Source organism: Chamaea fasciata, unplaced genomic scaffold (genome assembly GCF_029207755.1).
Source record: "Chamaea fasciata isolate MVZ Bird 193981 ecotype frontalis unplaced genomic scaffold, bChaFas1.0.hap1 SCAF_3, whole genome shotgun sequence".
Lineage (NCBI taxonomy): Eukaryota > Metazoa > Chordata > Aves > Passeriformes > Sylviidae > Chamaea > Chamaea fasciata.
The window spans coordinates 65,165,073-65,190,930 of record NW_027094088.1 but is presented as its reverse complement, the minus strand read 5'-3'; the positions used below and the strand labels follow the sequence as shown (position 1 = coordinate 65,190,930).

The 25,858-nt window shown below is 44.6% G+C and overlaps 1 protein-coding gene across 1 annotated transcript in view; it reads left to right on the top strand.

The window, feature by feature from the left end:
- Positions 1-4,882: 4,882 nt before the first annotated feature.
- SLC35F1 (solute carrier family 35 member F1) overlaps positions 4,883-25,858 on the top strand; it is a 232,914-nt gene continuing 211,938 nt past the window's right edge. Inside the window, exon 1 of the mRNA XM_066179341.1 lies at positions 4,883-5,243. Within this exon, the coding sequence (XP_066035438.1) occupies positions 5,041-5,243 (203 nt within the window). The 5' untranslated portion in view covers positions 4,883-5,040. The remainder of the gene's footprint in view (positions 5,244-25,858) is intronic.

Sequence of the window (25,858 nt, the reverse complement as noted above, 5' to 3'; positions counted from 1 at the left end):
CACCCAAGCTGATGGAAATGAATAAATTCTATTTAATTTTACCTTTTCTGTATTGTATAATCTATCTTCTTTATATGGATGCAGCTGCTTGGTCTCAGGCTCCAAAGGCATTGCAATGCAATTCTCCCTGTCTCTGTGCGTGTGTGTGAATATTCCCCTACAAGACTGAAAATTATTAGTCAGTTGTTATATTCCCTCCTGCAGCTAATGAAAAATATAAAGTATTTTTATGATGGATGTGATTAATAGACATTGCCACCCACAACCTTCCTCACTCTCCCTGTGATGCAGGTAGGGTGTCTCACATCGCATGCAAGGCAAGGAAGTGAGAACCACTGGGGAGAGCAGCTCTGTCTGTGCCTCCATGCTCCTCTCTTGTTTCATGAGATGCAGAGTTCTTGGCTGGGCAGAACTGTACGTGAACTGTGTGCTGATACTCCCCAGAGCTAAATTGCCTTTCCACAAATGTTCATCCACTAACATGTATGAACAGACACGCTATGCTCATCATTCCTGACTTCTCATCTCGTAACAAGTTATCTTGTGAGGCCATGATTATCTCTAACAATGGTGCCAAAATGGGACAGTGGCACATGGAGGCTGAGGAGCAACATGGAGGTTGTGCTGCTGTGCTCTACCCTTCCTTTTTTTTGGCATATTCAACGTCCCACTTTGGAAACTTGTCACTTCTGTGAATCTTTCTCATGTGTGTTGGGAGGTGGTTGGAGTAGTTGGATTCTCTTAACAAACTCTGCCCAAGAAGAGGCTGGGAAGGATTTTCAGCAAAGGGCTTTTGTGCACACCAACACTTTGCCTCCATGGCTTTTGCTTGTCCCCCAAAAGCACCATGAAAAAGGTTGCCACCATTCCCCAGTACAGCTCTGCCTGTAGAGATACCCGGGTTTCTTTCAAATAAGCTACAGCTTCAGGATGGTCCTCAAGCCAAACTCACCAGAAATATGAATAAACCCTCTCTGGAGCACCATGCAGGAACAAGTGGGATGAATTGTAGCTCTGAGCTAATGTTGATCCATCTGGTGTTGCAGCAGAGTGTGTTAATGAAAGATTTCATTCCTTCCAGCCGCAACTATTTCATTCCAGGGATAAAGAAAAAAATAGTAATATTTGATTTCTTAGTCATAATCAAGCAATGTTTTAATAAAATAAAAAAGTTCAAGAGAAACAAAGTGTTATATCAAATATTAAAATTTACATATCAACATAAGATTTATATATTCAATATAAATCAAACAGAAAATATATAATAGTCATTTAGAGGAATGAAAGAGATCGTGATTCTTCCTCTTGGCATCCTTGATGGTTGACTGAGAAATGACAGGGCACATCCTGTCTTCGCTAGAGCTGCTTCAGTACCTCAGTTTTCCCACCCTTGAAAAAATGTGACAGAAGAGTCTGGTTTGTCTGACTGAATCCCCACAACAAGACAAACAACCTTGAGAATACAACACCCAGAGCTGTTCCACAGAACTGCAACCATTGGAATCTGGGGTTCTTTTCTTGGAGCTGGGAACCAAGCTTTGCCAACAGTATTACAGAAAAGCAATTTCAGCAGTTCCAGGAGACTCAGCTGGAAAAGGAAAAACTGAGTTTCAAATCTCTAAAATTTGGCCAATCTGAGGTTAGAGCCCAAGTCCTCACATCCAGGGAGACTGTTCAACCTACCTGGGCATGGAGGTGCACACCTTTATAAAAATTTCTTCTTAGTACTGCTGCCCCATTTACAAGTTTTACTGGTACTGTGTTGTCCATCTAGTCACTGGTTAGCCTCTGGTCCTGCCACAAGTCCTTCCAGGTCTCAAGCGGGATCAGAGCACAGCTGCAAGATCAGAGCCCCAGGAGAGGACTTCTCTGTCTAGTTTAAGGATTGTGCTTCAGGCAGGAGGATTTAGGCTTAGGCCAGGCCCCTGGGCAGTGTGTTAGGCAGTCACTGAGGTTGTTGTTATAACAGCTTTGTACATCTTTATTGACAGAAACTCAGAAGTTAAAAGGACTTGGTCCCCTGTGAACTCTGGTGGCCATGGGGAGATTTTCTCCTTTTATTCATGGAGACTGCTGCTAGAAGGTAAATTGCTTCTTCAGAGTAAACAACAAAAAGGAGTCATAGGATTAACCTCTAGCATGTTCACCTGGGGTTTGAAATGCTTAACAAAAAATAAATTTTCACAATTATATGGATTCTATGCCTATATTCTGGTAAAACTACTCCAGTTGGGTGCTACATAAATGAAAATGCCAGATGTGCCACAGCTGAATGTCAACATGAGAAGTAACAGTTACAAGGGAGCAGAGAATGCTTACTTTGTTTGAAATCAGGCCAGGAGTGCTAGGACTGAGTGATACTGAGTCACAGGAACAGTATCTTGAGCAATTATTAAAAAGTTAAAAAATGATGCTCTCAATCAGTAGCTACTGTTTGTATGATGCAGTCCACTGCTGAGATTACTAAGCAGAATGCATCCTGTATAATTGCTCCTCCCAGTACTTTTGTCTAACCACGGAAAAAAACCTGCATGGCTAAGCTGCAATATTAAAAGCATGAAGCCATGGGATGGTGTAATGCTATGTGTGTGGTGTGGTAGTGAGACAAAGTGAAAAGTAATTGAAAACAATTTCATTGGACACAGCAAAAGTTTGGCATGGTATTTATTGTGATGGACCTGCATGTGCAAGAAATCCATTTGTCACAATGGCAGCAGGGCTGTCTGTGCAGACCTACAGTTTTTCTCTGCATTGCCAAAAAGGGGGCTGCTCTGAGGACAGGACCTCCCTACAGCCCCTCCCCCCGTTTATGGGCAGATCCCAAATTGGGCTTCAGGTATGCATTCATTTGGTTCAATCAGCGGGAATAAAGTTACACAAACACTGTTGTTCTGATCAGCTCAGCTGTCGGATTAGTCTGAAATGGCCACTGAGCACCCCGAAGCAAACACATCTCTGACCTAAACCCTCTCCCACCGTCACAGTGAGTGCTTCCAGAATACTCATCCAGCTGCAGTATGAAGAAACAGCCTGTTTAACAAAGGGCATGGCTACATTAACAAACAGGTGTGAGAGGTACGTAGGACACAGATGAGTTGAGAGTTGTTACAGCTGGACCCAGGCGGTGCCGGCTCTCAGCACGGATGGGAGCACTGGGCTGCCAGCCCCGCAGCTGAGCTTGTACCGCCCGGCTGCAGGGCACTGCAGCTTCCCAGACTCTGTCCCTTCCACTTCCAAGAGCTGCCAGGGAGAATGAACCTCATCTTCCCTCCACTTATGGAAACATGTGGTTGCCATGGGGGGAATAGGATGGAGGAGAATCTCTTAGTAGTATAATCCGATTCAACTGAGGTTCGGCTTGCGCTGAAAACAGCTGGCTGTTTGCCCAGAACAGAGAATGAACTTTACAGGATTTCGAGTGAGTGAGCCCCATCTTCAAAAGCATTCCTCTGGTAAAGCAACATGCTCCACCGGATCTCATCTGAAGACCTGTTAGACGGAGGCTGCTGAGGTACTCAGGGTAAACTGACATACTAAACGTTGATATTGGCAAAAGGAAGAGTTCCTATAAACAAACATTACCGACCTGATACCGATAAAATAAAATAAAATATTAAAAACAAGTTTGAGTATCACATCAATCTGATTTCCCTGGGGGCACTGCATGGCTTTACAACCACATTTTCCTGCTTATCATGAATGTTCATCTCATCTTCACAGCTTTGTGTAAGATTCACACAAACAGAAACATAGGGAAAGAATCCTTGACAAAAATAAGTGGTGGAGAACAATAGAACGAAGTGAAGATGAAATTTCAAATGTATGTCACTTAAAGGACTTAGCAAAATTACCATGTAATATTTGAGAGACCTGATCGATTAAAAAGACACCTCCTCTGAGCCTAATTCAATTTTTAAAGTGAAATATCTTTATCTTTAGAGTACTATTGATAATATCGAACCCACGTTCATCCAGTTTCTCTTTGGGGAGTCTCCCAGTATTTGAAAGAGAGAAACACAAACACTTTAACAAACCTCGCCCAGGCATGAACTTCAAGTGCTCTATCTCTATGAAAAATGTATGGAGCTCTGAACTTTACAGCGACTGCCATGCCTCCCTCAGTCCCTTACGTGCCTCTGGCAGTGTAAGAACCAGGGCGTTGTTCAGAGGCGATTTTTTTCTTCACACTTCCCAGTTGGCTGAAGACGATACCGGCCGTGCAGCGTTTCAGGAGACAAGTGTACGGCAACTCCGGGGTCTTCACACAGCACCGGCCAGCGGCGGAAGCGCCCTGCCGCCCAGCTGTGAGCATCCCCAACCCAAAGAGACAACTTAACACCCTCTCCCAAAAAAAACCACACCCAAAAATACAACTAAACACCCCAAAGAAAACCGATGAGCATTTAAGGGGGCAGAGCTCGGGGCGCCGCCAACGCGGCTCGGGGTGCGCGGAGCTCTGGGGGCGGGCGGGACCCGGCGGGGCCGGTCCGGGCCGCGCAGCCCCGGGGTCCCGGCGCGGTGCCCCGCGGGGCGCGGGGGCGCTGCCGCCGCCGCGGGCTCCCCCTGGCGGCCCCGGCCGCGCTGGGCCGGCGGCTCCGCGGCGCGCAGGGCTCCGGGCTCCGCCGCCGGCACGCCGGGCTCCGAGGGGCTCCGCCGGGCTCCGGGAGCTCCGCGCCGCGCCGTGCCGCGGCAGCATCCGTGCGCCAGGGGAGCGCGGGGCGGTGGCGAGCGGGAACAAAGGGGATCGAGGCGGCGCAGCGGCGGCGGCTCCGCCGGGGGGAGGCACCGGCTGGGCGCGGGGGGTGTGGGAGGAGGAGGAGGAGGGTCGCCAAACTGCTGCCACTTCGTCGGCCGTGAGCGGCACTCGCTGGCGGCGGCGGCAGCATCCCGCCCCTCGCTGCATGGCAGCCCAGTGAGGGAGGAGCGGGCGAGGGTCTGGCGCTGCCCGGAAGCCGAGGGAGCCAGCGCCGGCGGCAGCAGCGCCCGCCGCCCTCCCGCCGGGATGCGTCCCGCTCTCCGCTGAGGCGCAGCCCCGCCGCGATGCTCTCCCCCGAGCGCCTCCGCCACCACCGCCACCCCTCGCCGCCGCAGCCGCCGCCGCCGCCGCACCACCCGCCGCAGCCCAGCCATGTCGTGGCCACCATCGAGAACCTGCCGGCGGAGGGCGGCAGTGGCGGCGGCAGGAGCGGCATCTCCGCGCCCTCCTCCAGCGTGCGCCAGAGGATCAGGAAAGTGCTGAACAGGTGAGGCCGGAGGATGGAGCGGGGCTCTGGCTACACGCCACGGTGCCGCTCGCCCTGGGGCGCCCAGGTCCCGAGGGCCGCCGTCGGAGGGGCCCCGACCCGGCCCGGCCCGCTTGGAGGGGTTGAGCAGAGGGGCACGAAGGCGCCGGCGGGGCCGCTGGCTGGGCTCGGCTCGGTTCGGCTCGGCCGGGCTGGGCTAGGCTGGGCTGACGGCGCCTTTTCCCACAGAAGCCTCGGGCGGGCAGGGAGCGACGGCGCGGAGCCTCCCCCGGCCCATTGTTGCCTTCGAGGCGGCGTCGTGAGCCTCCAGCCCGCGCCCTTCCCGCCGGTGCCGGTGCCGGTCGCACCTGCCGTGTCCACAGGCACAGCCTCCGCAGCGGAGCCCCCGCGCCTCCCGCCGGCTCCGGCTTTCCTGGCCCGTCACGGGCAGGCTCGGGGCGGCGGCAGGAGGGAGCGGACATCCCCGCTGCCGCAGCCCGGCCGGCGGCGGAGGCGCCGCCGGGGAAGTTGGAGCGCGGGCGGCGGGCGAGAGGGCGGTGGGGAAGGGGCGGCCCCTGGGGCTCCCGGCCGGGGTTCGCCAGCAGCGGCCGGGCGCGGCCTGATGCTCCGGGGTGCCGGGTGGCGTCGTGTGGGATCTTTGCCCGGTTCCGAGCGGCTCGCGTGGCCCCGGAGCATCAGCTGGGGCTGCTGGCGAGAGGCGAGCCGCTGGGCTCGCCCCTGCATGTGCCTCAGAGTGGTCAGTGCAAAGATGGGAAAACTGCTGGCTACTCGGAGTAGATTATTTCACCGAAGGCACAAGAAAACGCTGGAACCATCTCAGTTAATTCTGTACGCTCCCCTCTCTGCCGGTTGTTTCTTTTGCACTGCGTTTGATCAGGGCAGAGGGTTTTACTACGAAACAGAGTCCATCCAGTGCCTAACTGGTTGCTCTTCTCCAGAAGGAGCTCCTGTCTGAAAAGCCAGCTGGAGCTATCACTTCTGCCTAATGACTATTACGTGCTAAACAGAGCAGTTGCAGCAATGGGATGGGGCGTACCAGCCTTGGCCTCATTGTCCCGGCTTTAGTTTCAGATTCATGTAACATGGACGAGCTACTGAATTCAGCTGTTCTAAATGGGTGTATTAGGTTTGAAGATTAAGCTTTTAAATATTAAAAAATTACAATTCCTACAAGTGTCACATTGTTAAAAATACATGAAGCTATTTGCTTTCAGAACATCCCTATAAAACGCAGTTAATTAACTGTTACTATTCCAGGAGGATTCCCCAAAGCTTCAGTGACAGAGGAAATACTTATCTTTTGTTATTTGAGCATGACAAGGGTTGAAAAGAACTTGAAACAAGTAAGAGCTGCTTCAAATCAGTTACACATTTTCTTGTACACACGCATTTTGCAACTCTCTGTATTGTAGGATTGAGTCAATTCCTCAACCCGACAGTCCGTGTCATTTTAGGCGTCCTGAGCTTGCAAGGTCCCGCCCTCCTTCTGCTTGGTCATCCTGAGGTGTGTGTCAGTCCTGAAACAAGACACTAGAGAAAAGATGTTTTCCCAGGGGTACCAAGAGAAATATGAAGATGTGGTGAAAAGATCAGATACAAAAGCAGTAGGCTCTCCTGGGCAAGGGTGGTAATAATGACCTCTGGGGAGTCATCAAATTGTCCACAGTCTTCATGGCTAGGAGGTGTTGGATTAATTCATACAGTTTAAACAGTTACCATGCTTATTCATGCATATGACTGAGCTGTAGATAAAATGTCAGATCAGTATGTATTGTTCTTTATATGTGATTGTATGATTGAAATGAGAATACCCAGGTTGTGATGGGGGTTTTTTGTTTGTTTGTTTGTTTTTTGAGGGGGGGTTGTTTGTTTTGGGGCTTTTGTTTGTTTTGGGGTTTTGTTTGTTTGTTTTGATTTTTTGGGGGGTTTTGTTTGTTTGTTTTTTAAGGGGAGATGGGGGGGAGGGTAGAAATTTGCTCTGGTGACCAAAATTCAAATCTGTTCTGATTCATAAACTTGAATCTAGAAATGAGATCTCCCACAGCCCAGAAGAGCAGCCTAAGGAATGGGAGTCAGTCACTTTTTTGTGATTGTGTTCTTATTTCCTCCTCAAACATGAAATAAGAGTAGAATTTTTCCAAATTTATGTGGTTTCTGGAGAAGGAGGAGACATGTTACTGAGGTCTTTTAATTCTTAGCCAGTCACACATTGTGTATCAATGGAAATTTTTCAAAAGTTAGATTTCCTGAAGTTTCTTTCAACTTTACTTGGAAACTGATGTCTGCATGTAACATCACAGACATCACAGCTTTCATCAGTATTTCTGTTGATACAGTGAAATGAATTCTGACACAATGTTTATATTTTCATTCTCTATGGAAACAATAGCCTGCAAAAACACGTGGGAAAGAAATATGTATGCCATATCTCTAAAGAAGTAGGAGACCCCAACAAATAAACCTTGGCTTTTCCAATTGTTTTTCTCTCAGAAGAGGGTAACACTTTCTCTGTGCTATCTATACTTTGTGTGCATCATTTGTTTGATCCCTGTTAGTGGAAGGTTCCTGACTGATTCATTGTGCTTCTGTTTTCTGCTACACAAAGTAGGGGATCTTCAGGCAGACGTCAAAATAAAAAGGTTGACAACAACTGGGGCTGTTGTCAGTTGTTCATTGCCAGAAAACTGCTTATGGTTGATGGAATCATAGAACTGTTTGGGTTGGAAGGGACCTTTAAAGGTCACCTAATCCAGCTCCTGCTGCCATCAGCAGGAACATCTCCAACTAGATCAGATTGTTCAGATTCACATCCGACCTTACTCTGATTGTTTCCAGGGACGAGGCCTCTACCACATTTCTGGGCAACCTCTTTCAGAGTTTCACCAACCTCATCATAAAAAAAAAATTTCTTCCTTCTATCTAATCTTTTAATTTTTAACCCTTGTCCTGTCACAAGAAGCCCTCCTAAGAAGTCTGTGCCCAGGGAAGGGACAGACTATGGTGTGGTCAAGGAGGAAACAAGACATCAAGAGAAAGGGCATAGCCAATGGTAGAAACTGATCATTGTTTCTTTCTCACTTTCTTTGTAGGAGTTTGGTTACCCAAGCACTTGCTGATTCCTGAATTGCCTTCCATGGCAATTCAGAAATTAAAGTTGAACAATTAAAACAAATTAAAATTGTTTTACAAGCTATGGAAGCTTGTTTCAACTTCACCTTCCAGTCTCTCCTCTCTGTTCACTCAGTAGATCCCAAAGTAAGAATGAAACACAGGAACAACCCCTGCAGGGTATTTGAGAGAGAACACACTGAAAGCAGAGCTGATTGCCTGTAGAAGTCTATGTCAGTCATCACAGCAAACACTGCACTCTGAAAAAATTGTCCATAACAACAAAGCAGAAATAAATTACACAAGGTGATAAACAAAAAATTACAAAAGTGAATGGTAAGAATTATGAAGGACTGGAAATGTTCAGTGCAATTATGGGATTTACTGGAATAGTTCATGTATAAATTTTGGGCTGCCAGTGATGGTGAACAGGACCTGCTGCAATAGGATCAAATTTGCTGTTATCCTTGAAGTAGTTTTGGTGCTTAGGGATGTGGTTTAATGGTGGAACTGCAAGTGCTGGGTTAATGGTTGGACTCCAGGATCTTGGAGGTCTTTTCCGACCTTAATGATTCTATGGTTCTGAGTTGGGAGAGGATGGCTTTGAGCTGCTGTTGCAGTAAGGGGAAATGTTGTGCTGCAGATGAGTTCCTGGATCTGTGACTCATACCTGTGGTCCATAAATCCCATCTGCAGGGCCCTGCCTGGTACCTTCCTTGTGACATTTGCTGAGCAGGTGTCCCTGACTGACTGTGCCCTGCTATGTTGCAGAGTAGAGCAAGAACAATGATGGCTGCTTAATTGCTTGCTTCTCCAACCTTCTGTGAAGCCAAAATATTTCAGATACCTGTTGATGGTTCCCAGCTCGCTCCATCTGGCTCTGTTCCAGCACAAGAGGCAGCTTGTCTCCCTTTCCTGCACTCCCTGGGTGATCTGAAGGGCAGAGACTCACCTGGCAGATTCTCCTGTGGCCCCTGAAACCTTTTGAACTAATTTACAGGTTTATCTCATGTTGGGAAGTCTGGTTTATTACCTCTTAAAAGGAACTGGATAGACAATAAACATTGCTGAGACACAGGGGGAGCAGGTTGCCAAGTGATCTCTTTGGGGGATTCTTGCAAATCATCTCTAAATGAAAGCCAACAAGTGAGATACCTGCTAATTCAGGGGCATTATCTCTGTAGTCCTGGGCAGCAGAACAGGAAGGGAAAATGAAGTTTCTGCAAGCAAAATAAGTTAATATCTTTAGATACTATGGCAAAGTTATTTTAGCTAAGTAAATGAGATTATTCCTGGAAACAAAAAGTACGATAGCTGTGTCAGTGAACTCAGGTTTCCAGAGAAATGTCTAAGGCACTGCTATTGTATTGCTTTCCGTGACAAGGGGTTTTTTAGAAAGCTGGGTGGCACATGCATTTTTCTGGGTTTACCACTTCCAGCTTTTAGTGCTTCCTTAAGGAATACGAGTTATAAAGCCTGGCTGTGCCTTACCTTGCTGTTTCAAGGTTGTTCTCATAGGCTTTTTCTTGCTGGCAGTTGCTGAATGACACTTCGTATTTCTCAGAAGTTTCCTAAAAATCATACCAGAATATCAGAGACATACTCAGTTTGAATCAGAAAATGGAACAAGAGTTATTTCAGCCATTCAGTCCCATCTCATCTTTTAAATAGCTTTGTAGTTACGTTCTCTGCAGAGTGGATTGCAAAAGTTGTCTATGGAGCAGTGTGACTTTCTCTGCTTCTTTGCTCACTTATTTACTTTGTCAAATAGATTGCAGCCTTATGCATAAAACCAGTCCATGGTCTAATTCCTGTCTTAGGAAAAAGAAGAAAAAATCTTTCTACTAAGTATAATTCATTAAATTAGGCAGTGATGTATTGAACAAAATTATTTGAAGAAAAGCAATTTAGATTCTTTTTGAAAGAAAGCTTGTCTGTTTGGGTTCAGTCTGAGTAAAAACTTTGGATTTTTTAGTGTGTTACAGGGCCAATTCCTCCCTGACACTGGAGTTGAGGAAGAGTTTGGCCCACTAGCTGACTAACTTTGAACTTGAACCGTGTGTCAAAGCTACTAACTCTTCTGAGATGGAAACTGTTTAAATGCAACTGCAAGTATCAAAAGCTGTAACCAGTGTGGGTTTTTTTCTAATACCATGTACCTGCATAATAAACCAGACATAGGGATTTTATGTACAAAGAAAACTTGGAGCTGAATAATAATAAAATTGAGATGATGTGTTTCATTGCCCCAAAGCAAAAACGTCTTTCAGCTGACTGATCAGAGAGGCAAACAAACCAAATAATTTATGGCATTTTTCCTTAATGAGAAGCAAGTCAAAGATCAAACATATCATTTTTGAATCCAAAAAAAGAGTGAGTATTCATGACCTTCAATTGCTTTGCTTTCTTCTTCAAAACAAAAGAATTTGCTTCCTTTGGGATTTTTATTCTTAAAAAGTACAAATAGCTCCTCAAAGTCCACCCAGAATAACAGTGACTGTAGAAAAATGAGCCTGAGCTCAATTCAGATAGCCACAGTTCTCCTTTTAGGTAAAAATATGTATACCATTCTGAAGTCAGTCAAAGAAAATGAGATCAGAGCATAGATAAAGCAACTAGGTTGGCTTTCTTGAGCCTGTTAGTATTGTTCTTTTTGGTTGAGGAAGTGGGAAGGTCATATCTGCCCGTAGGAAAGCATCCTGGCAGAAGATAAAGAAATGAAGTGATGAAAATTTGTCCATTCTTTCCTTTTCTCATTAGTTTACTTGTAATCGCCACTTTGTAAGCAAACAACTTCTGCAAATGAGCTGTGTTCCCGATGATTAGGGCGTGTAAACACCTGTAAAGCGGGAGAAAAAGATGCTCTTCCTCTTCTCCAAACAACTTATTTCAGTGAATGCTTGGCATGCCATAGTACACTCAAAATGCTTTAAATTAAGAGCAAAGATCAGCTAAAGTACAAAAAGCATGGTTTTGATGTAGCATGCACTGGAAATCTGTCCAAGTTTGGTTTCAAAGTGTCCGAGTGTCGTTTCCTAACAGGTTTAGAATCCAGGATTGGGAAGCTTTGTCCCTCTTGCCTTGTTTTTGCTCCTGAGATTTGGCACTTTAGGAGATACAAGCCTTGCTGGTCCTGTTCTGAAGTAGGAATTGTTTGAAGTGATGCGATATCGTAAGTGCACTGTAATCCAAACCCAACAATGCCTGTACTGAGTGGGAAAAGACTTTCCCTAGGAGGGGTAATTGGGCAGGGCAGAATATGTGGGTGTCTTCTGTCTACCTATGACATTCAAAATGCCACTACTTACTGGGTGCCTGTCTGTAAGTGGGAATTTTTGACACTGGCTGTGCTGTGGGCTTTGGGAAGGGGTTACTGCCTCTTGAACTAGGGGGGTTTCAAAGGAGCAGCACCATAAATGGCTCCATAGAGAAAGCGGGGAGGAATGGACAGAGTGGCTCTTATGGGATGGACAGAGCAGCTTTAATGTGCTAATGAGGGGGAGGCCAGATGCCAGCAGCGATCAGAAGGGCTCTTTGTGGCTCTGTCTCTTTGGAGATGGCTGGAGTCTCTGTCCTTATCGGAGTTGTTTCTGCAGGCACAGGGAAACACTGGGGCTATTAGTGAGGTGTTCCCTTCCTTTAAGTCAGCAGATAGCCTTACAGATTAGCACTTGAATACTGATTAGGGCTAATTACCAGGAAAGCTTAGGAAAAAGAAGTTGCTGACATTAAAAACTACAAAAAAATCAGCCCCCAAGCCCAACAATAACAGAAGTCTCAGGCTCAAAGGCTTGTGAGCTGAGCTCAAACTCAGCTGAAATCACCTGTTGCAAGAACAGCTGTATGGGGACTCATAAATTGCTATGACTGTAAAGTGTGTAAGTGTTGGTGATTCTGAGATTCATGTTGTGAACTGCCTACTATACCTGCCTGTGTTTATTTATGCCTGTCATCCATCTAGCTGAGATTTTTACTGAAAACACTTCAAGTTCGGAAGTTAGTCTTTCAGCTTTCTCCGACTTGGTTTCTCTTGTGATTTAAGAAAACATTTCTTCAATACATATTCACTCTCAGTCATTTTTCTTAGAGACACCAAACGATTGAGGTAGCAGGTTTGACTCCCATGCATCACCTTCTCCTCAGTGCAGGAGGGAGTGTCCCCGCAGCCTGGCCATGCTGGGTGAGCGCACCCATACAGCAACACTGTGCCATACATCTGCAAGGAGCGTGCTGGCTTTTTGGGGTGTGCCATGGCACACAGGGATGACCAGATAATTTCCTAGAGGAGGTGGGTGACCCTTGGTCTCACCAGAAAGGTCTGTCCACAAATAATGCCATGCAGGCTCCACAGTGAAAAATAGGGAGGCTTATTAATCAGTCCTCTGTTTGCAGCTGATACAGTAACTTCATAATTTCAGATTCCCTTTGGTGTGGTGGTTGCCTTTGCTTCCTCACACTGCCTGTTACCCATGTGATCTGAGATGTCACACTCCACCTTCAGAGAGGTCTCACCTGTGGCAACGTGTAGGAACTTTGGAGCTGGATAGTGAATCTTCTCTTTTGCTATAACTTTTTGTTTCCTAACAGAAAAGGTAGATGAGTCAAAACCTTGTCAAGAAGAATTGGTCTTTCTTTCTTACTAAAGAAACCTTCAGTAAGGTTTCTTATGTCCAGACTAGATTTTTTTTTGTTGGAGAGCAAGTAAGACTTCATGGTAATCTGGTGATGGGAGTGCTTATGTAGGAGACCGTGTTTAACTCTGCTTTGCTATATCCCTGAAGGCTGCTGTGAGCACATGTACTGTGAGGTTCCCTTGGGATGAAGAACCTCAAAAAGTCATGGTTTTGTCTTAATGCAAAACATTTGAAAATTAAAAGTTTACAACTAGAAAGTGCTTTTCCCCCCCTCCCAGCTCATCTTCCAGGGCATTTCTGGCTTCAAGGTGTTCATTAACAAAAGCATGCTATGCTTGAAACAGATTGCTGCATCTCTAATACAGATAAATGAAGTAATTTATGTCCAATAGCAAGACCATAACCCTAGTGTTAATTTCAAGCTATAATCTGGTATTAGCTGGTAATGGAATGAAAACAAAATTTGAAACATTTATAGTGATGGCCATTAGCTTACTTAGTTCTCTTTGGTGTTCATTTGTCAAAGGAGCTGTTGTGTGTGCATCCAGAAGCTTCACTGTATGTAATTCGGCTGCACTGATTTTAAAAGGGTGCGGTCTTCTGTGCCACATTTATTCTCATGAGTTTTCTCATCTGGCAAGTGTTTTTTGATGGGGGTTGGCTTTTTCTGCTTTCCATTTGGTAGAAATGGAATACGAATTAAGAGGGGTGTAAATCTTACCCCCTCTTTAGTGAAACAAAGAAGCCGTTGACATTGTAGGAGGGAGATGCCAGAATCTGTTCCTGCTCTGAAACCTCTTCATCACCTCTTCGAAGCAGAAGAGAGCTCCACAGCTCCACTCCTGGATCTCTTCAGCCTAATAACTAAAATTCTGATCCTTAATGTAGCCTTGAGGTGGCTATCTCAGAGCTTTTCCGGGGAAGAGGGAGTTTGAGGGAGCTGGGCTGGACTGAATAAGAGTGCGGCTGCAAGGTAGAAGTGGGGGGAATTCTCTCTCCTTTTTATTGAAGAGAGGAGGTAGATGTCTAACTCTTCAAGACGAGGCCTGAAGTGAGTCACTGAAAGGCAGGGGCCAAATGCTTCGAGGAGGGGTAAGGCATAAGCTGTACTCTGTCCAATGCTTTCTGGTTTTTACCAAGATTTCAGTCTTTGTCTACCCAGGTACCTCTGTGGCTTTCACAGGATACAATATTATTCTGTATGGATCTTTGAGGGTTTTTTGCCCTATGATGGTGAGACAAATGCTAGAAAATATTTAGTAAAATTCAATTAATTACCTTGTGATTATTTTAAGCCCTGGTATTTTATGGGGTTTAAACAGCTCTGTATTTCTGGTGGCTTCTGCACCCTGATCTGGGCAATTTGCCTTCTGAAATCTCTTCTTACTTGAAGTTGATTGCTGTAATGAAAGTAAGGATTTCTTTCCTGTTGCTGCTTTCCTTTTCTCTCTCTGCTGCTGCTGCTACAGACATGAAGTGCCTTTGAATATGTTTTTTTTAACTCCCTGCTGTCAGTATATTGAGGTCTGTAGGGATTGTCCTGGGTAGACTGAAAGTGAAAAAGGACAGAAAATAGTAAGTAGGATGGGAAGAGTTGAGCAGGGAGCTGGAAAATATTTTAATGGATATGGGATTGATACTTGAAGGAAGTAAAACTTTAGTGTTGTAGATATAATTTTCATCAGGCTGAGTATGAGGATTAAATACCCTTAGGCAGAAGAAGTTTCCAAGTTTCATCCCATATAGGGGGGAAAAAGCCATCACCCAAATATAAGTAATGATCAACTGAAGTGCCTCCTTGTCCTGGTTTGGGACAAATATGGAAGGGAACTTCCAAAGGGACGATTCCGTAAAGGGCAAAATTCAGTGGCCCTTCCCCCCACTTGTTCGGGGGATAAACCTCCTAGGAGAAAAGTGGGAAAAAGTGTTTGTTTAACAAGCAAAGCACTCACATGCATAAAAAATGAATAATGTTAAACAATAAAACCTCTCGCTGTTCTGAAGAGATGGCAAATTCAGAAAGTCCTTCTGTAGTTCAGAGAGAGTCCTCTGTAGATGTTCCTCGGCTCACTGAGTGTCTCTCAGTCCCTCCAGAGCTGGAATGCAGCATCCTGGGCCACAGATATGAGCTCCTGGTGTTTTTTCTGGATTTTTGGTCCAGAGCAGATTTGAACAGTTCCAGGAAAAGGAAAAGCCACAGTCTGGGGAACTTCTCTGCCTCAGCTAGCTAAAAAAACTAAAAGCAAAGGAGAGCTCTCTCCCACTGTCTGTGCTGCAGACAAGACACACCGAGGGAGAGATGAAGCTCTTACATCCATGTTTTTGAATACAGCCATGAAAAAATCCCACCACTTTTCCCTCTCCCCCACTTCTCTCTCAGGTCTAGTTTTAAAAGCACAAAACTTATTTCTGGACTAAACATAATCATAAAGTCACCCCAGGACACTCCTTTCCCTGCACAACCTTCCAGACATGCACAGGTAACTTCCAGTCAGGTTTTGATACCTGACCTCTGCTGTCCGGTGCCTGATGTGCCTAGTGGGACACTTTGTTGAAAAAGGATTTTCAGCATTTGGGGAAGTGCTGTCCAACTTGTCCCAGAGCAGGCAGCACCTGTGGGTAGCCCTGGAGACCTTGTTCTATTGCTGCCTCTTCACGTTCTTCTGCCAAAGCTGCTTTGCTTTTTGCTGGTGCCCACCAGTTTTTTTTGGTTTTTTGGTTTTTTGGTTTTTTTTTTTTTTTTTTTGACAGTATACTTAAGGGGTTTCTTTTTGGGTCTAGTCTGTGGTGGGAGAATCATGTCTTCAAAGACATTCAGTAGATTTCAGAACATTTGTAGGATTTAATCTAGAAGCACAGGGGCAAGGTGGTGTGATGGTTATCATAGATGTATGAAGGCACCTCTTACTGGCACTGAAAAGGAAAATTCCAAGTTTTCTCTCATTTAAACATAATGGTGACAGCAGAACAACTGTGCAGTAGCAGAAATACACCAGGACTGAGGCAGAGTGGTCAAGGTAAGATGCAGTGCAGTGATGGTGGTTGAAGGGTTGCCAGAAATGAAAGAGTTATATTAGATTTATATTAACTAAGCAGAATCTCTGGGATTCAGAGTTGCTTCTGCTCTAGAAAGGTTACTTGAGTTTAAGACACCAAGTACTTCCCTAGTAATTCACTTGAAAAATTCTGTCGGTGACTGTGTGTAACCATGTGACATCTTTTAGTTACCTAAAATCAACTTCCCATTATAAATAAATAAATTCTAGCACATTCTAACTTGTAGAAGAATTTCTGTTAAATTTGATGTCTGAAATTGTCCATTCATATTGATTTGGTATGCATTACAGTGTTGATGGAACTTAATACTACTTAGCTAGATTAATTTATTAGATTTATCTCCACATTACAACCTATAGATGTATTGAGACATGAGCCCACAGAATCAATACCAATTTCTTTTCTCATTTATGAATGTTCTTACTAACATCCAAAACACTGTTACACTCAAGAGTATTTAGCTGCCATTTATTGTGAAGCATTACACTCCAACAATTTTAAATTTGTCTTTTTTCTTTGTCCTTTAATGATTATTTTTTCCATTTATGTGGGCACCTGTTTGAACAAAATGCCATGCATTAAGCTTCAAATGAGTTATGATCATACTCCAGTCATTGGGTCAAGCAGTAACTTAAGTGTGCAAAATTAGGGCTCTGAGGCCAGACCTAATCTTTGAGATGCTTTTTGGCTGGTGTTCTGTGTGGCAGGCCCAAAGCAGGAGGGGAAACAAAGGTACAAATGTAACTTATACTAAGGTGCCTGCCAAATGTGGTGTATTTGCATGTCTTCCTTTGAGCAGCGGCCATGTGTGCATTTATCTTTCAGAAGCGGCAGTGCTTGGTGGAGGAGCAGTTGCAAAGACTAGCTGAAATGGGTAATAATGTGGAGCTCATTCACTTCCTTCCAGAGCTTGAGGTGTTGAAAGCTCATACTTGGAAGTTAAAGAAGTGGGGTCCGGAAGAAATGTGGGGTAAGAAAGCTGTTTGATCACCTCTGCCTTTGCTGCAATTCAGGACTGATAGACAGCACTGATGGCAGGGAGGGACAAGTCTTCAGACAATCCTAACATTGGCATTTCTATTCCCATCACAGCTCCAGTGGTGCTTGGGGATAATGTCCTTCGTTCCTCTGGATGGACCAGAAATGTTCTCTAGTTATCAGGAAGAGAACTGCAGAGACTGTTTGCTCTCAGCCCAGCCTTTAATGCAATTCTAAGCAGCTCACCAGACATTTATGTGGAGAAATCTCCAGCAGCTGCATACATACAGAGATAATGTTTCATCCAGTGGTCTGTCAGGTGAAACTCTGTAAAACTCACTCTTTTCCAGACAGTCTTTCTTGTTTTCCAGTAAAAGTTGCTGTATTCACGGAGTATGCTGCTTCTCTGACCAATTTTTGGCTTGTATTTAACTGTTGCTGCTGTAGCTGCTGCTTGTGCACCACTGCAGTCACTGGGCATTAAAAGCTCAAACCTGATAAACGAAATACAGGATTGCACAAAAGGGTCAGCCGGGTGATAAAGGAAAACTGAGGGGAAAAAAAATCACCCCCAGAAATATCATATGTAAGTATGATGCAGAAGTAGGTATCAGAGTTTAAAAAATGGTGAGTTGCCCCATGAATGCTATCTGCCTGACCCAGCTGTGGAGTTTGGGACCAAAGCCAGAGCAGGGTGATTTGTGTCATCCTGATTGTCCAAGACTAAAAGTTACAGGATAGTTGGTGGACAAAATGCAGCTTTACGAACGTGTGCAGTGCAGGACAGGGAGGGGTAGGCTTTTTCTTGTTTTGTTTTCAGGAGAAGTTGAACTGCAGCAGCAGATGAGGGGAAATACTGTGTTTTAAAGGACTTTGAGAGAAGTTACACACAGTAGCTTATGATTTACAGTCCAGAATTGGACACCGATTGGTTTTTTTTGGCCCTGGGTGAATCTTTCAACCTTGCTGGGTTTGGTTCAGCCCCTGTAAAATGGGGACAATTAAACTTAACTACCTGGAAGAGTTGTTGATTAGTTAATGCTTGTAAAATGCTACACAATGCTATAAAACAGAGCACATACTCAGAAGCATCTGGTTTGCAGTTACTGTAGTGCTTCTCTGAAACTTTATGGGCAAACTTTGCCAAGAAACAAAACGATTAATGCTTGCAGTACATTACAATGGGAGATGAGAGACAGCTTTTCAAAAGCATCTAACTTTCCTGAGGTGCCTTCTCTCAAAACAAGAGAGGTTTCCCAAGAGCACCTGAAGTAGCCTGGAACTGAAAGCAGTGTCAGGTGCAGAAGAGCTTCTTGCTCCACCCCCTGTCTTCTTGTTCTTATTCTTGACCCTAGCCCCAGCTTAGTCCCCCTTTGTTTTGCTGGTGGAACTGTTTGCACAGTACCATTGAAAAACAGATTGGTAGTTTGATTCAGATGGGAAGAAGATGGGAAAAAATAGGAAAAATTTCTGCCGTTATTGGTTTATGTTTCCAGATGGAGCTTATCTCCAGTGTAGTTTATAATGTGGCTACACACACATGGACTATGAAGCTGGTACATGGGTGAGAGAACAAGTGGGGTCTGGGGCAGCTGAAATTCTCCTGACACCGGAGATGATCCCAAAAGCCGTGTTACCCAGATACAAAAGGTGTTGCCATCACAGAGCTTAGAAGGTGTGTTAGTGATCTAACCCTTTTTCCTGCCTCCAAAGACAAGTTGCACTGATTTCTCTGGAGACGTGTATGGCAGCAGAGAGCAATGATTTGGTGAAGAGCTGATCCTGGCTGAAGCTCATCATGTTGTGTGTGAAACTCTGCTAACAAAAGGGAGGGAGCTAAGAATGTGTTAGAGACAAGCTTGTAGTTATTTCTGCCATTTGCATCTTGACTATTATTTGAGATACTTACAGTGTGAATCTGTGCACTATATGAATAAAGCACATGCATACACATATTGATTTGGTTTAATAGGAGACTGTTAAAAAAAATAGATGCAATGATGGATAGAAGAAACCATTTCCAAATCCATCACTCCTTCATTGATACCTAGAAATTATTAAGAGAGGGTCACAAGTCACCTCATCTAAAGATTCAACTTCTCAGTCATTTTTCAGAGCTAGGTAAGATAAATATGACCTAAGGCTGAGGAATGAGTTTGTTCTTAACAGAGTATCATGAACTGCCAAAAGGAGGTTGCACTTCTGCCTCTTCCCTGCTCCTGGCCAAATTCCTCTTTCTGCTTTTGCTGAGCCAGGTCTGGTTTCTGTCACAGGCAGATCACTAAAATCACAGATCATTAACCCAGCTGAAAGAGGCTGCTGTTGTAGCTGGGTTTTTAGCTAAATTTTGATTAAACTAGTTCCTGGACTGATGATGAAAGGAAGGAGGCTGTGAGCAAGGAGCTGAGAAGAGCAAGGGCAGAGGAGGTGAGGAAAGCAGGGATGGGAAGTAAAAGAAACTGGAAAGATGGAAGGGAAACTAAATCTTTCTATGGTCTCAAGCTTTTTATTTGGTTCATCTGTATTGTAATACCATGCCTGAGCTAACTACTTATTGCCAAAGTCCTCAGCTTCCTCCTGCCTTCTTGTTACAAACCTTAGTGCTGATGTTCTTAGTGTTGAGAAAATGAACACATGTGAAACCTGTTGGCTATTGACAGCTGGTAAACAATCAGCTGTAGCCAATTCCTCCCTCAGGTAGGGGGGAAATAGTGTGAGTATGTGCAGAGAGGAAAAAGAAGGTTGCCAGATACCAGGTAGTGTGATTCTGAATGGGGTTGGTGGAAAAATGTGTGCTGTTAGACCTGTAAGTACGTGATGGTGGAGGTGTGATGCAGCCCTAAATTGGCAGTAGTCTTCTTTGTTACAGGTTAAATTTATTTATTTTTACACAAGCCTGGGTTGAGTGAGGATAGGCATTTGTGAAAAACCTTAGTGTAAGCATACTCTGTGTTTCCCTGTTGCTAGAAAGTGGAAGGGGAGTCTTATCCATGAAACAGGTTTTTTCACAGTAAATAAAAGAGGAGGCACATGTTCAGCAGGTCTAAAAATCATTATACCTGATGTGCAGCAGTGCTCCTGTGTGCTTTGTGACTCACTTCTGCCTCTCTGCCAAGGTGTGCAGTAACTTCTTAGCTGCAGCTAACTAGAAAAATAGTCCAATTAGTGGCGGCCAAAATCAGTGGCCACTGAACTGGTTTGTCTCCCTTTCTGTGATGGCATGTGCTGTATTATAACATCCTCCTATAGTACAGTGTGAATGGCTGTTTTTATTTGGCTGATGTGATCTTGGAGGCTTACTGCCATTCCGTGACCTCTTTCTTCCTGGTGCCAGCAGCTGTGCACAAGCTTTCCTCAAGCTGGGCCTCCGATGTGCAATCCCGTAACTTCAGTTACCAAAATAATTCCTTAAAAGCAAAATATTCACCAATTTGGCCACGTTGGGAATGGTCATGAGATTGTACTGACATAGTTTTCTGGAAGCATTTCTCTGTTAGTCCTGCTTCCCAAATCGATCCTGTATCTTCCTAGCTGCTGTATTTTCAGCTGCAGTACTGTTGTATAGAGGTGCTGCACAGTTCCAGTGTATCAGTTCACAACAATCTCTCTCCTGCAGCAAGCAAAGCTTTTGTATTTAGAGTACCAGAAGCACAGGTAAGGAGGAAAAGGGAGTAATCATCTTCAGACTGGGAAAGTGTCTATTAGGGGTACAGGCTCTGTTGATTTTGAAATATGAAAATGAAATAACAACACATCACCCTTCTCACCCCCAGGAAAAAATAACAAAAAACAACAAACCCAAAAAAACCCAAAACAGCAAAACCACACAAAGAAATACCAGCAAACCCAGCAACTGTGCTACAGGGCATTATACAGCGATTTGTGTTTTAATGCCAAAATGAGTGAGCAGGAAGGTAGGGAAGAAGCTTTCAGGTAAATTCTGTCAGTGTTTGAATCCCATTTATTGGGAGCGGAGAAATGCAACACGACAAAAACCTCCATCTTACTTTGCCTGTCTGTGTTCAAGTATGCTTATGTGGCACAGAAATAAATTATCATGGAGGGAAGGACCTGCTTCTTGTTGTTTTGGTGTCTCCTGATGACCATGGCTCTGCTCCGATCTTAGGGAGGCAGAGATGGCCAGTGAACTAGCTTGCAGGTGTGCTGTGTTACTACCACATTGGCTGCTTTTATAAAGTCAGTGATGGTGATGTCCTGAAAGAGGGAAAGAAGATGAAGGACTTAGGGTATGAGTAAAGAAAATACATCACCAATGCAGGAAAAAGTGGTATGTCAGTTCTTAAGATGAATTCCTAGCTGGACTCCAAAATACATGATAATCCCCAGATCTGTTTCCTTTGCCTGTCCGACTCTCTCCTTTCCTTCTCCTCCCTCTGCAGCCACAGCAGCACCATGGTTTCAATATTTCCTGTAAAGGAGGGGGAGTAAGGGGAGAGTCCCCCATGCTTGGTTAAGAGGGTCTATTATAGAGGATTGACTGTGCCCAAACAATGGAGCCCCTCGAGGAGCCCGTTACCCTTTTGAGATGCGTGTGTGGGTAAGAGGGCACACTGCTGTCCCTGTATCCCAGCCCAAGTGCGTGTGGTTCGATGCCCTCGTTGCTATGACAATTAATCGCATCTTTTAAGGGCTGGTGCCGACTACAGAAGCCTGTAAATTGCCTGAAAGACTAGTTAAAGCTGCTCCTTAGGCACTTTTATTTGATTTTACCCCCCAAAAATGGGATGGAGAGGATTCCTGCTTCCTACTTGTAAAAAAGCCAGAGTAACTTGATATATGCTTTTAGACTGGCTTTGACTTTCCTGAACATGATGAGACATGGAATTTTTCTGAAGAACAATTGTAAAATAGACAGCGATGTGGTGCCTTCCAGCTCTGTGCACGTAGTCTTCATGTGACCAGCAGATTGTGCATGCCTGGGAAATGTAAGAAGTATTGTCTTCAAGAGGTGTGCATGGATTGTTTTGTGTTTGTTTTTATTGGAAGGTTTGCACTAGGCAATTAATGTATATGTCTTTGGCTTTTCTTTGTACCTTAAAAATGAACAACAGGGAATTACTGTGGTGTCTCAACCTACAGCAAGACTGTACTCTGTATTTGTCTGTTTGCTGAGGTAGTGGGAGAGAAATAGATGTTTCCCATGTCATTAGTCCAGAAACCTGAACAGCAATTCAGTGAATGCAAATATTCTTAAAAGTCTTCCTGTAGGTTAAAGCCCTGTTCATTGGAAAAACAGTCCTAACTCTCTCAGTACTTTATTAGAATGGTTGGAAAAATATGTCCAGAAGTTTGATAAGTTTTTTTTTTCTTCCTTGAAGGCACTAAAGTCTCTGTTACCTTGAACATTGCTTCTCAGGGAAGGAAAAAACACCAAAACCAAATGCCATTAAGGGAAACAAGTTTAAAGGGATAAGTTATCAAAAGCACAATATTCTCTCTTAACCTTAAACAAAAGGAGAGGTGCGATTCAACAGAGTCTCTATTTTTTTTAATGAATGTCACCTTGATGCAAACACATTCATATACACAACATTTGTCTGAGGATACTTAAAACTGCTTTTACTGGAGACAAGTGGGCAAGATGCTGGCGGTGTTTGGTATGTCACATCAGAGTCAAATGTGCTAAAATAGATTAGATAACTTTGATTATCAGAAATATTAATAGCTGTGTGCACTCAGTGCATGCCATGTATCCTAGTTTTGGGTGACTAACTTAGTCCCACTGGTCACAGAGACATAAATGTACCATCTGCAGAACCACAGGTGTATAATATTGGTTTGCTTTTCATTTGTAATTTCAGTACTTGAGGAGTATCAGGTACTACTGCTGATAATTAAGCTGTGGCTGAAGAAATGTTCCATCTTGTATATGCAAATATGTATGATCTTTCAGAATTGGTCAAGCTGGAGCAGCTACAGGAGAAGTAATCAAAATGGATCTAACCCCCAGTCTATGGCTATGCAGCCATTACCTCTTTCCCTTACAAAAGAGATTTAAACTGGAAGTGTGCAGGATTGCTGCTTCAGGCCTGCAGGCTAAGGTCTTGTTTATTCAGTTTGTATCCTCCAGGACCAGCTTTCCTGTGTGGAAGAACAAGAACCAGTCAAATAGCAGTACACTCCCTTCCTTGCTTTTCATGGTGCCTGTGGAAAACCCTTTCTCAAGTCAACATTCTTCCGGGTCAGCAGTGGACTGTGAAAAGCCCCAGGACAGGTGGTGTTTTCAAGGTAGTACCTGTGCACTTTACTAATAGCCCTGGAGGTATTATTCAGAGAAGAAGATTACATCCTCTGGCCTTACCTTTGCCAGTCAGAGCCCCATCTTGGCATCTGGAATTGGCTTGCAGGGGATGTGGCACAGACCAGATTTCAGTTCCTGCCATACTTGTAGTGACTCTGCATCATGATTGTGATCCAGATAGAGACCCGAACTTGTGTATGCCCACACTTATGCTGCTGCCAGTACTATCAAACTTAGCCTCTTGCTCCATTTTTCCCATGAAACTCTGTTCAATCCAGTATATTTTATTTTTTTTTCCAATGCAATGTGTTTGTTTGGGTTTTTCCCCTTTAATGCAGTGTAATAGTACAATGGGGTTCTTGCTTCAGGCAGCCCTGTGTGTGTGAGCAGTGCTTGCCTTGAATACACCAGTGTGATTACACAGGCCCTGGTGCTGTGCAGTGCATCCTATTCAGCCATCACTGTGTATCCTTACAGAAGTGCTGAAACTTCTTGTCCTCCTGCATCCACTGCAGTGCCAGGACTCCACTTTGTGGAAATAGTGGATCAGGTTCTCGGGGCTTTTCTTGGGTGACATTCCTCCAGGTCCCAGTGGGACTGTGCTGGGAGGAGAAAGCCTGCTGTGATGGCAGAAAGCTGGTAGTGCTCTCCAGCTGCAGGACCAGTAGAATGATAGATAACAGCTTCTTTACCTCTGCTGGCAAAGCAAGAAGAAACTTGCTCTTGTTTGATACCCCCTGAGCTCTCACTACTAAAACCCCTGGGATCTCGACACTTTAGGGCCACCAGACTTCCGGCAGGAGCCACTGTGGTGCGTGGTGGGAGCTGCTGCCGCCACTTGTGTCCCTGCTGCTGCCACTTGTGTCACTCTTGCCAGCCACAGCCCTGCTCTGCCCCTGCGGGGTGGCTTTAGCACAGAGCCCTGCAGCATTGTGCCAGCTCCATCTGCCCTGGAAAACTATTTTATTTTATCTTTGTCCTTTTAATTCTTTGGCTTTTGTGAAGCACTAGTTAGTTGTCCCTTTTCTCCTGCTCCCTGTGTGGCTGCTGTTCCCTTCACCCCTTCACCTGCAGCTTCCCCTTCTTTATTCTCCCCAGCCTGGCTGCCTCTTTTTTCTTGCCCTTCTCAGAGAGGAAGATATTCTTAGGCAAGGGTCAGGTGCTCAGGACTCTTGGGGAAAGTACTTCAGGGTTCTGAGACTGAAATAGAACAGTGGCTTTTGGTGCCTGCTGGGAGAAGTCACTAGCCTGTGTCCTCTCCCCCAACTTCTTTGGGCTGTCATGGAGTTGTTTGGCCCTACTTAAATGTGTATGCTTGAAGGGGCTCTGAAAAGCAGAAGTGAGCTTGGTCTGTTTTTCCATGGCTTTAATCTATTTAGATTATCTTATAAGAGCCACGAGTCTAATTAAAAATAGAAGCAAACACATTAAGATTTGATTTTTTGCAATAGAAATTGTTTGATGTGGCAACCATTGGATTGCAGATGATGTCTTTGTGGCAGCAGCCTCACTTGTCCTCAAGTGCAGGGCTTTGCACTCCTGTTCTGGCTTTGTCTGCCCAGGGCTGTGGATCTTCCAGCTGCAGAGAAAATCAGAGGAGGCACAGCATCTCCTCTTGTGGAAGAGCAGTTTTAACATAACAAGGGTATACATAAAATCAGCTATTTGCAGCTGGAAATGTTAATGCTGTAATGGGAAACTACAACACAGTGGTATGAACAATGAAAAAAAGCTGCTTTAGTTTTAACCCACGTTATGACATGCACTCCCTGCCCTTTGAGCAAACCATTTTCCAGGTTTGCTTCTGGTTTTTTCCCCTTGGATGCAAACACTAGCCCTTCATCAGGAGACCTGGACTATTTAATGAAAAAACAGGAAAGATATTTATAGATGCTTCTAATTTGTATTGTAAATACTGGCTGGCAAGGAGAGCAAGAGGCTAGGAAGGCCATGGCACAGACATGGAAGAGTCTCTTCCATCTCTCACTGCAAGCTCAGAAAAACATAAAAGGGCAATGTAATTGGGATGCTGTTGAATTATGTATAATAGTGGCATCAAGTTCTCTATATCAGTTTAATTTTGGTAATGCTTTCTTTCTTGCCAACAGAATAGTCTCTGTAAATAAGCTGCCTCCTTGTTTGCTTGCATGGCCTGATTATATACAATTATCCCTTGACTGCTATGACTTTTTAAATTAGTAGTGAGCTCAGCTGGGTAGGTATTCTAGGATTTCATCTGAAATATTCATTGCTTTAACTGATCACATAAATGCACATGATTCAACCCCCAAACCAGGAACAGCCGTTCTGCTGACAGCTTCACTGCCTTCCTTCAGTTTTCGTACCACTGAAATCACTTGCCACAGTAAGAATGACCTCTGTGGTTTTAAATAGAAGGTACCCTCTCAACAGAAGTAAAATTTAGAGTATTCAATAAACATAGTACTTCTAGAGCTTTTACATTTTAGAGTTGACCTGCTAACAGTAAAACAAACATGGGCAGAAGGTTTTTGTCCAGCCTCAGATCCAGATGTGTCTGCAAGAGCTTTTTTTTTTTGCCTACTTTGTAGCACATC